Genomic DNA, 12,169 nt, shown 5'->3' with positions numbered 1-12,169 from the left:
AGGTCAGGCACTCAACATTCCAGTTCATATCAAAGTTTTCTGGACATCAATTTGTGCACTGTGGCACTGATATACTGGAGCATGTTTGGTCCCTTAATTCCAATGAAGGGAAATCTAAATTCCACAGCAACCAAAGACAATCTAGACAACTGTGTACCTCCTACTTTGTGGCAACAGTTTGGGCCCACAAATGGATGTGATGAAACCTTTGCCCATATAGTGTAAGTTACACATGATGGCTTTATTTTAATTTATGTATTTTTTGATAGAATTCATTTGGATGTCATCAAAATCTGGTCACTAGCTGCTTCTGTACAATTTTAAAGACTAATATCACTGCTATACTTTGCCCTCCAAAAGTAATGGAACGACAAGGCCAGTTCTTTTGTTTATTTGTTTCATATATACACATACACACAGGTGCTGGTCATATAATTAGAATATCATCAAAAAATTGATTTATTTCGCTAATTCCATTCAAAAAGTGAAGCTTGTATATTATATTCATTCATTTCACACAGATCTATGTGGTATTGTGAAGAGGAAGATGAGATATGCCAGACCCAACAATGCAGAATAGCTGAAGACCACTATCAGAGCAACCTGGGCTCTCATAACACCTGAGCAGTGCCACAGACTGATCGACTCCATGCCACGCCGCATTGCTGCAGTAATTTAGGTAAAAGGAGCCCCAACTAAGCATTGAGTGCTGTACATGATCATACTTTTCATGTTCATACTTTTCAGTTGCCCAGATTTCTAAAAATCCTTTCTTTGTATTGGTCTTAAGTAATATTCTAATTTTCTGAGATACTGAATTTGGGATTTTCCTTAGCTATCAGTTATAATCATCAAAATTAAAAGAAATAAACATTTGAAATATGTCAGTCTGTGTGTAATAAATTAATATAATATACTTGAATGGAATTAGTGAAATAAATCAACTTTTTGATGATATTCTAATTATATGACCAGCAGCTGTATCCATGTATACATACATTATATATATATATATATATATATATATATATATATATATATATATATATAATCTCGTCGCTGTCAGGCGGAATCCTCGTATCTCCAAAACCGTTATTTTTCAGGAAATAAAAAAAACGCTGTACCTTATCTGCAATGCACAGGGTTTAGTCCGCGTTGCAGTGGATTGTCTTGCGCTAAATTCCTGCCCTCAGACGAGCACCAGAACTATCGGGAGGTCAAGATTTTTTTTTCTTTGAGCCCAGTGTTTTGAAGACATTTACCTCAGAAGACGTGTTGATTTGTTGCGACTCTTCTTGAGGAGAAATATGCCGCAAAGCTCTCCCGCGGAGTGAGGAAGGGGTCATATATATATAAATGGAAAATTTTGAATGGTGATTATTTAAAGAATGAATAGCTCTGAATGTCTACTCTATTGGCCCTTGATTCCACCTATAAAGACTGTATTTGTTGTTTAAAAAGGATAAACTGAAAATGAATGAAATCACTGGTCTACTAACAAGCAGAGATGATACAGGTCTGGAAAGGAAAATAAACACAGCAACTGATGAGAGAAATATAGCAAAAGCAGTGAAGAAAACAAAAACAAAGCAACAATTAGGGGCATCACCAACAACCATTACAGGGAAGGGGTGAATATATCACAATCCACCATAATCCATATCAGAAGATGCAAACAGCAGTATAAATCAAATGGGCAGGTTGTAATTCACAAAGGAATGCAAAGATGAACCACAAGAGCCCTGGACCCAAGATCAACCACTACCAAAGTGATAGTATGGCCAAAATGTGGATAAAGAAAGGATCTGCTCATCTGTCAAGCTTGCTGGAGGTGGTGTCATAGCTTGGACGTGCATGGCTGCTTCTGGAACAGGATCACTATTTGATGCGATTCATGATGGCAGCAGCAGAATGAATTCAGACGTCTACAGAAACATTCTGTCTGCCAATTAACAGAGAAATGCATCCAATCTAAATGCGAGGAACTTCATCATTCAGCAAGACGCCGATCCAAAACACACTGGCAACACAACAGAGAAGTGAAAGTCAAACACTAGACCCAACTGAGCATACATTTTAACCCCTTGAAGAGGACACTGATGGGAGATTTGCTCATCAAAAAACTGGGTGATCTCCCACAGAAGCTTCCACGATCTTGCTAGTTAACACATCCAGATGTAACTGGAAATGAAAGCTGAAATTCTCATATTTAACACTTGATCTGAACACAAATGTCTTCAGTGTGGAGGTATTGATGTTCCAATACTTTGGAGGAGCTGCTAATTCAGGGTCAATAAAAAGCTAACTGCACAATCTCCAACAAAATAAAACACACTTGTAAGCTCAACGGATTGCGTACACCACCGTTTATCTGTTTTAGAACCTCCATCAAGAGCTTTTGCTCTTGTCTGTTCACGTTCGTCTCTTTCATTCACGTTGTCCCCACCTGTTTATCTCGCCGTCTCTCTCATCACAACCCTCTGGAATCACAAAAGAACTGTTTTGTACTTTGAACAGAGAAAAAGGAAGGACACGGCTCTGCTGAGGAACTCCGTCGCCGAGAGGGCTGTCTCCTTCCACAATATCTCTTTAGCTCTTTTATTAATTTCCTCCTTGAGACTGACACCTGACTGCAGCTCGGCGGAACGGAACACGGATATGGGATAGTCAGGAACGCAGGCTCACATCTCTCTGCCTGTCAGGATTTGCATAATCATACTAATATCCCAAACGGCCAGACTGATTCCTGTAAGGGGGCCTGCCAATCATCATCAGCGCAGCTCTGTCACTCACACAGCATAATCATGCAGCACAGAGTGCACAAACACACACACACACACACACACACACACACACATATACACACACACGAGATCTATTCAGTAAACATGGTGTATAATAGAATCTCAAACTTATGGTCTGATTCGTAATATCAGTATCACAATAAAATCTCACGGGACAAATAAAACTTTATATATAACTTTTTATTTATATATTATTATATATTTAACCAAACAGCTAACTATAAATATCAATGGTGTAATGAATGGGAGTTTTATATTGCATCGTATGAATCGATACAAGGTTCGATTCAGTCCATCTGCATATTGATCAATACGTTCCCCAGAATGCAATAAACTATTCAATCGCACATTCTCCCTCTGCAAAGTATCTTCCCCTTTATCTCAAATTAGGAAAGCCTACGGACATTCAAAAAAGTAACACACGAAAAAAAGAGAAAGGAAGAAAGAAAGAAAGACAAGCCGCCACCCCTTGTCATGCCTACTTGAAGGTCATACCAGCAGTGTTGCCAAGGTCAAGGCTTTAAAGCTTAATGGAATTGTTTTGAAATAAGGGTGTGGGTGGTAAAATTAAGTCTATTATCGTGCGCTCCGAAATGGAAAAAAATGCATCCCTTCTTCTCAAAGGCTGGATTTCTTTTTTTTTTACCTGGAAAATTACAGGTGCATTTGTGAGATGTTTAAACAGTAGTTTTGCTCAGACCTGGCAACCTTGCAACAGTGAAAGATCAGTGAAAGATCAGTGAAAATGTAAATATGTATAATTAGCAACGTTTTTTTTTTCATATTCTAATGCACAACGCTTGTTTTATTATATTCTTCTAAGAGTCTCGATGGATCAAACAAAAGGTCATTATTAATTTAGAACCGAACCGAATTAAAACCTTCTATATCAAGACACCAGTGCATCATATAAAATTCAGATTTTTGTGCATTGTTACACAACTCAAGCTAGCCAAAGCTTGGCAAAATGAAAGTGCTATCAGTGTGAGTGCAGCATTACATAGATGGCATTCTGGATGCTCACCTGTCGCAGCGTCCTGGCCACCAGACTCTCCAAGACGGGTCCTCTATCCTCATGCAGTAGGTGCACTTCATCCAAGATAAGCAAGCGAACGATTTGGGACAGAGCCACATCTCCAACACTTTTCCTTGTCACCACATCCCACTTCTCTGGAGTTGTCACCAACATCTGCAAGAGATAAGCAGAACGTCAATCAATCAAACAGTACTGACCGAGGTTTGGGGAGCATGCTGGATCCTGTCCAACAGAGCCTTCGCGCTATTGTTTCATTCTATGATTATCAGCCGGATGACAGATTTGTATAGGGCTTTTGAGAAACTCCTTGAAGACTGCTACAAAGAAGCCTGAAGATAATTTTGTGATGTTGCCGGAAATGGCTTCTGAATCTGAGACGCACAAAAACCTTGTATCATACCAGGCAACTTTTCCCAGACACGTCAGGAAGCAAATGAAGTACAATCGAGATTTATCTCAAGAATGTAATCTACAGTGGTTTCACACTAATGTCACACATCTCAGGAAAGCAGAAGTATTTAACACTCATCTCCTACAGTTATTGCAAGGCAATTAAACAACATTTTAGGCAGAAAAGCACAACAATTCCTAATTTATAGCCCACGAGTTTGCCAACGTGTCAGAGTGTGTGGAAATCCCTGTTAAACACTTTCACTAAAAGCAGTTCATTAAATCCTCTCTAGTTTGCATTTAAATCAATCTGCCTGGCCATTAGAGACTGGCGCCGGAACAGAAAGTGCGCCTCTGCCGTTAATTAGACTGCCGCTAATCTAAATGGAAGCCCTGGCACCCAGGTAGCCGTGCCAAAGTGCTCACTTTAATTACAGTACAAAGCCAAAGAAAGAGAATGTATAGGACTTCATAAAGGCTAAGCATTGTTTTTATCCAGTAAGCTGGCACTGAAGCACTTTGCCTGATGGAGTGCAAGTTTTTTTGGCATGAGGAAAAACGCACATGGAACAATGAGGTAGATGCTCTGCTTTAATCCGAAAGTAATCGGCAGACATTACAGCAAGGATGTTTTCTGGGGACTGGCCTGGAGAGGAAGGATGTGTAGTCCTGCTGAGGAGAGATGCACAGGGGGGGGTGCGAGCAGCACACTTTTGATGTAGTTCACTCATAAGTCACTTGTCTGTGCAAGAAATGTAGGAGTTTGGGAGAGGAGTGGGGAGGAAAAAGAAAGTGGGGAGGAAAAAGAAAGTGGGGAGGAAAAAGAAAATATGTGGAAATTAAAGAATGGGTGAATGTTCTTGTCTTGTGTCTACATCTACTTAAGTAAAACCGATGAGTGACACCTGCTTCCCCGAGTGGCCTGTGGTTTCACGTTTTCATGTAGAAGGCATGCGAGCAAGTGCGAAAAGCTCTGTATGTGTAAAGCTCTGTGTGGTCAGGTCTCCCCCAACACAACAACACAACATCTTTTAATTAATACTTCCTCTGTGAAGCTGCCACCACAACAAGAAACCTGCCACTCTGTTATCACGCAAATGCCAAATATTTACCTTGGGCTGGAGAAGAAATGCACGCACACACACACACAGACACACACACACACACACACACAAGCACCTGACACTGCCAAATGCTTGCCCAGCCTGCCCACTGTTTCCATGGCAACCATAATCAGCCATTTAGAGTGGGCAGAGAAAGATATAGAGAGAGAAAAACAGGGAGTTGTTTTGCTGGTAGCAATGCACTGATGCTTCGTAAAGACAATGCATAAGCAAAAAGGAAAAACCCATTCAAATGACAGATTAACTGTCTTTGCAGGGGAAAAAAGGCTACAACATCAGAGAGAGATGGATCGCAGAAGAGGGAAGCAAAGAGAGGCAAGCAAAGCAACGTCTGAAACCTGAATTACACATCGCTATCTTGTAATCTTGTTTGTGTTTGGTGGTATCCATGGCATTCACAAGGCGATCTCGAACAAGAGCTGCATGTTAATGCTTGCTTCATCACCAAAAGTCCTTTGTGGTTCCGAGCAAGCCACGCTTCAACCCTTTCACTCAGCTTAGCACTCATGGTACTAATCAAGCTATCAGATGTACAAAGAATCTTCCACATCACAAATGGCAGCCATTCATTCTCTTCACTGCCACAAGCCATCATTTCCATGACTTTTACTCCAGCCCTTAGAGGACATTTCCTTTCCTCCACACACACACACACACACACACACACACACACACACACACACACACACACTTCATCATCCTCATTCCTGCAGCCTGACAGACAGCTCCTTACTATACAAAAGATTCAGTCAGCTTATGGTTTGTTGTATTTTGCTCTCAGATAAAGCATTAAAGAATCAAACGACTCCCATGAGTTCACATGAAATGGGGGAGAAAGAACGAATCAATGCATTTAAAAAAAACAAAGGAAAAAAAAAAAACAGAACAAAAGAGTCAAGTGCAGTTCAGCTCAGAAGTGTTTCACCTCTGTCTCAACTTCAGTGAAGCGAATGTGGCCCAAGGCTTTCAAAAGTCAGTCTGGCAGCTGTTCAAACCACGCTCGATCCAGAGAGCAGCTTCAGTCCTGGAGAGAGTTGCACTCTGAGCTGAACCTGTACACGAATGTGTTGCTTCCTGAGCCTGCAGGTCAAATATATATATAGACACACACGCATGCGCACACAACTCTCACGCAGGCACGCGCACACACGTACGCGCACGCACTCACACGTACGCGTACGCACACACCTACGCGTGCACAAATACGCTTGCACAAATACGCTCACGCACGTACACACACACACACGTTAGCATGCAGACATGTATGCGCGCAGACATGTATGCACACGTGCTCGCACAAGCACACACGCACGTACACGCGCACACACACATACGCGTGCACTCACACACGTACACTCACATACACACGTACGCGTGCACTCACACACGTACACTCACATACACACGTTCGCATGCAGACACGTACGCGCGCAGACACAGGTACGTGCATGCACATACGCTCGCACAAGCACACACAATCACACGTACGCACAATCCATACACACACACACACACACACACAGGTGGCAGGTGTGAGGCAGAGGATTTTCACTGTTTCCCCATCACATCAAATTTGATGTGAAAACCATGTCCAATTTCCTCTGCTGGAAAGGGCTGCAGCAAAGAGCACAGCTCTGCATGCTGCATGTGTCCTCCTTCTACACAGAGAAGCATTGTTTACTAGCTCCACAGAGCAGGTGGGGGAGGGAGGAGGGCTCAAGAGCAAACAGTGAGAAAAGGAGACAGTAGGTTACTGTTCATGCCCTAACTCTGAGTCTCATTACAAACAGTGTATGAATACAGCAAGTGGAGAAAAAAAGAAGAAGAAGAAAAGGCAGGCAGGGCAAGGTCAGCCTCCACTGACTCATATCCTTGCTTCACTCACAGAATAATGGAAGCAAACAATATATCGCCTTTTGTTTTTCTTTCATCTAACAGTTATGGAGTACAGAAGATTTCCTCCTGTAGTAAAAGACACCAAGAGAGCATCCTCTGCATTTTGATGCTCTGACACTGCACTGACATGGGACGTAACCTTTTCCATCTCGGATCTAATCTCGTTTTAAAGGATTCAAGATGAACGCTCGAGACTGACATCGATTTCTGCTGTCTCCCTTTCCATCATCCATCACACTATTGCTCTGTACGTTGTTGATGATACATTGATGAGAATTCAGTCAGGATCTTAAAAAAAAAATGTATAATAATATAATATACACAATATACACAGTGAATATATACACAGTGAATATATACACAGTGAATATACTAATAGACCACTTCCACATGTTGTAATTCCACTGTTTTGAAGGAAACCCCTTTCCCTCTGCCCTTGCTTCTTTTAAGACTTGATTATATTTCAATCTAATCTCACTGACAGCACAAACTCAGTCATCAAATAAGCAAGACATTTGTATCGCCACGTGTCCACTGTATGAGGCATTTTACAGTAGAACAGTTTCTATGGTAACAAGAAAATGAGAAAAAAGGCTGAAATCCAAGTGCTGGAGAATGACAAGCTCTAAGGGTGAAAGAGAGAGAGAGAGAGAGAGAGAGAGAGAGAGAGAGAGAGAGAGAGAGAGAGAGAGAGTGTGTGTGTGTGTGAGACAGGGAGAGAGAGAGAGAATGAGAGAGAGAGAGTGTGTGTGAGAGAGAAAGAGAGAGAAAGAGTGAGAGAGAATGAGAGAGTGTGTGTATGTGTGTGTGTGTGAGTGAGAGAGAGAGAGAGAGAGAGAGGTGGGGGTGAGATTGAGAGCGAGAGATGGAGATGGGGAAACAGAGACAAGGACAGATATATATTAAAAAAAACAAAAAAAAAAACAGCAGAAGTGAAAGAAAGGACGGAGTGGATGGTGCTGTTAGGCTGTAACCTGCTACTTGTCCTCAGTGAAGCTGGATGATGATCTCCACAGATCAATATCCAATGATCACCTTCATCAGCTCAATAAGGCATGACTCATTCCTGATGTCTCTGATGCCCTTCTGATTAACTAAGCAAAGCATGTGCATTCTGTTAGTCCACAACTAAAGCACATCTTCTTTCTCTACACAAAAAAGCAGCATTAAAAATATGCCATCATATTTAGTACAAGTGCCTTTTTCAGCTATCCATTAAAATAAAACAGATTAACATCCAAATGAACAGTTAAATAACAACACAAGGCACAATATAAATACACAATTTGGGACGGAACACACACAACTACAACATACTGTACTCTTTAAGTGCAATAAGAAATATTCTTAAGTTATTCTAACAGGCAACCTAAAGTGCACACACACCCACACACACACGCATGCGCACATACATACGCATGCACACACATACACACGTGTGCACACACACACACTCAACAAAAAAAAATGAGCAGACACACAGACACAGACACAGACACACACACACACACACACACACACACACACACACACACACACACACACACACACACACACAAACACACACACTGATGCAGGCCTGACAACCCCAACGAAGATAAATGAGTAGCTCTACTCTCTAAGGGGAGAAAGCAGGGCAGCTTAAACGTAAACATTTTCACAAATAAGATATCAAATCTCTCGCAGAAGGCATGAAATGATCCTCAAACTGTTTGCGCAAGTCTGAGCGCTGACTGCTGCAGGAGAGCGAGAACAAGTAGCTTTTTTCCCCCCACCGCTGTCTAATACTAATTAATATCATGTGTAAAGTGTTTCTGCTTGCATTTTGACACTCATGTCTTCAGTCTTTTTTGTGTGTTTGTTAAATCATTTCAGCCAAAAGTGGCTTCCCTGATCACTATAAGGATTAAGTATAAAGGTGTCTAACTTTAGCCAAGTCAAACACACAATTTCACAGTATTTGTATTTCACGGTCATGAAATCCAACAAGCTAGCTCCATTTCTCTGACTGACAGGAAGTGTGCTGCATCCGTGCGAGCAGCAGCCAAAAGACACGTCTTCCAAAAAGTGTGGGTTAATATAGGAGTCTAAAACATCTGTACAACTGTCAGTCATATCAGATTCCTAGGTCAACTGGCTGATCAGAGTTTTTATTAGGGGGCCAATTTGTTCCGTTGAGCTGTGATGTTAGAATACAGACATGAAGGTTGGCAGTCTGCTGACAGTGTTTAAAACACTCATGTGAGAAGTGACTCTAGACTTTTTATCCTGCTTATTAAATAATGGGTCATTTAGAGTAGCGTTAACGTCTTTTATCTTAACGGCTTAGAGAAAGCGGTAGAATTCAGTGGAAAGTGAATTTTCACTAAATCTGTGACTAAAGATTTAGTGCTCTGTGCTCCACAAACACAGGCCTTCTCTTATGCATTTTCGCCTCTAGCGCCCCCTTGGGATTTTTACCAAACGCTGTTTTAAATAATGTCACGCTGTGTGGGGGCTTTGCAGAATCACATCACAGAGAGGTGTGTGTGTGTGTGTGTGTGTAAGTGAGCAGCTCATGCCTGTCTCTTTCCTGCTCTGCTTCCACAGGGCTCCTGTGAGCACTCTCCAGGGTACAGCACACACAGAGCACAGCTGCCAATTGCTCTGTATTCTCCCGGCTGCTCGCTGCAGAGGAGCCACCCTCATCCTTTACATGGCCTTTCACTGGGCCTGTCACCACTCAGCTATGCAGCTCGCGAACAAAGATAAGGGCTCGTTTCAGACTCTTCACTGCCACCCGTGATATATCAGTTCAGTGTGTGAGAATGCCTGAGCGAGCGAGCGAGCAATCAAAAGCCTGAGAGGCTCATCAGTTTTCATCTGCTTGCTTGAAAAAGTTGCTACGATGGAATATATGTGTGTGTGTGTGTGTGTGTGTGCATGTGTGTGTGTGTTATTATATATATATACAGGACACTGTGTATGAACGAATGAATGAATGAGAAGAAGGAGGAAAAGACGGAGAATGAGGAGAAGAAGAAGGATGAGGAAAAGAAGAAGGAGGAGGAAAAGAAGAAGAATGAAAAGAAGAAGAAAAAGAAGAAGGAGAAGAAGAAGACAAAGACGAAGAAGAAGAAGGAGGAGGAGGAGGAGGAGGAGGAGGAGGAAAAGAAGGAGGGGGGGAAAGAAGAAGAAAAATTAGGAGAAAAAGAAAAAGAAGAAGGAGAAAAAGAAGAAAGCACATGCACACAAACATAATGGCTCTTTAGTCCAATTTCCCAAAAAAGAGATAAACTTTATGAAATCAAGTGCTGACATTTTATTATCTTATGTGTTTAAACATATGCAGTATCCCCTGCAATGTCCTGTATTTAAAAACAAATACATTCTACATTATGTTAAATGACACTAAAGTGCGATACATTATATAGGACACATTTGTTGTTACAACAAGATTTTTTTTCAGAAATATACAAAGCTCCACTATATCTGATACACCTGCGATCTCCTGACTACGTTAATTTAATAGTCTAATTGTTATTTGTCTGAATGTTGTCTGGTGTAACTCTGATATTGAATTTAAATTGATTGCATTTGAGTTTAAAATAATCTGACAATTCCAGTGTAATTACAATGCCGTCTGAAAGATTATTTCATACAAGATGTAAAAATAAAAAATGCAAGAAAAGATGTAAAAATGCATCTTAACAGTCCATACAACCCAGGATATGATATCTCTGCATGCAATACCTTACATTACAATAGGTGTTTCAGGCCTTTGTTCTGTCTTTTATACAGCCTTCTTTAAAAAATAATAGATAAATAAAAGATTAAAAGATCCCAGATTATGAAATGTACAGATTAATACCATGGAGCATTGCAGGTTTGTAAGAGAGATGTGTGTCTTTGTTTCATACTGAAAGCCCACCTGCAGTTTCCTAAGCTGGATTAAAGCTAACTAGTAAGGAGGTAGGTAACGGCAAGCACATTCAGCAGTATACTCCAGTCAAGTGTGAGAGCTGAGATCACCAAGACAAGACCTAAAACTATTAGAAATGCAAAAAGCAAGATATTATGAAGATGTATCTGATGTAAGACAGGGCAAGATCCCCACCTAGAAGAAAGCTAGATCTATATGTCTGTATCTCTCACAGTCACTAATGCCTCTTTATGACCATGGGACACAGAACATGCCACACACTGAACGACAGCAGAAGGTCGGCTCGGATGTCGCTTCTCTCAGACAAGAACAGGAAGCTGACGCTACAGTAGCTGGACACATACATTTGGGGACCAAAAAAACTTTGCATGCTTTTTCAAATGTATGGTTTCTGCTGCAGTATGCAGACAGCAGGGTGAGAATTACATGTCAGCAGCATGAATTTGTAACTGAAAGTTTATATAAGAAGAGTTTTAACATCCTTTATCCTTCAGAAGTACTTCACTTGCATAGCTGATGGGGTGATGAAGGACGCTTTTCTGAAAAGCCCTGTTTCTCTGAAAACCTTTACATCCTTTACTTGTAGTCTGCAGTTACTTTGTGCCTTCTTCTTTAACCGCACACGCAAGCGCGCACACGCACGCATGCACGCACGAACGCACACGCACGCACACTCTGTCTAGAACGTCTTTGTATTCTGTAGCTTAGACAGAGCAGAGAAAGATGGAGAGGCAATATTTGGTTGAGGCCCAGCATGTCTGTAAAGAACGTGATTTTCTGGGAGCTGGTTTAAAGAGCCCTCTTGATCATGAGAGCGTCTGAAGCCAAACTGATCTCTTTACCAGTCTTCTGTCTTCTCTTCTCTGTGGAGCTTCACGCTGATGAAAACATCCATAATCTCAGCTACTCAGCACTGAAAACTCAGCCTGATGACACACACATGTACACAATATCCCCCGCACACACACCCATACAATCATCTTTCTCCGACTCTCAT

At 41.4% G+C, this 12,169-nt stretch overlaps 1 protein-coding gene across 3 annotated transcripts in view; it reads right to left on the bottom strand.

Annotated features, from left to right (window-relative positions):
* The window catches only part of ascc3 (activating signal cointegrator 1 complex subunit 3), a 147,728-nt gene that overhangs the window by 75,346 nt on the left and 60,213 nt on the right, over positions 1–12,169 (bottom strand). For all 3 annotated transcript variants that reach the window (XM_060870035.1, XM_060870037.1, XM_060870036.1), the window contains exon 11: positions 3,829–3,993. In XM_060870035.1, the coding sequence (XP_060726018.1) occupies positions 3,829–3,993 (165 nt within the window). The remainder of the gene's footprint in view (positions 1–3,828; positions 3,994–12,169) is intronic.

The sequence above is a fragment of the Tachysurus vachellii genome, chromosome 5 (genome assembly GCF_030014155.1).
Source record: "Tachysurus vachellii isolate PV-2020 chromosome 5, HZAU_Pvac_v1, whole genome shotgun sequence".
Classification (NCBI taxonomy): domain Eukaryota; kingdom Metazoa; phylum Chordata; class Actinopteri; order Siluriformes; family Bagridae; genus Tachysurus; species Tachysurus vachellii.
Note: the sequence above shows the minus strand (reverse complement) of the source record. Positions and strands in the feature narration are given on the sequence as shown.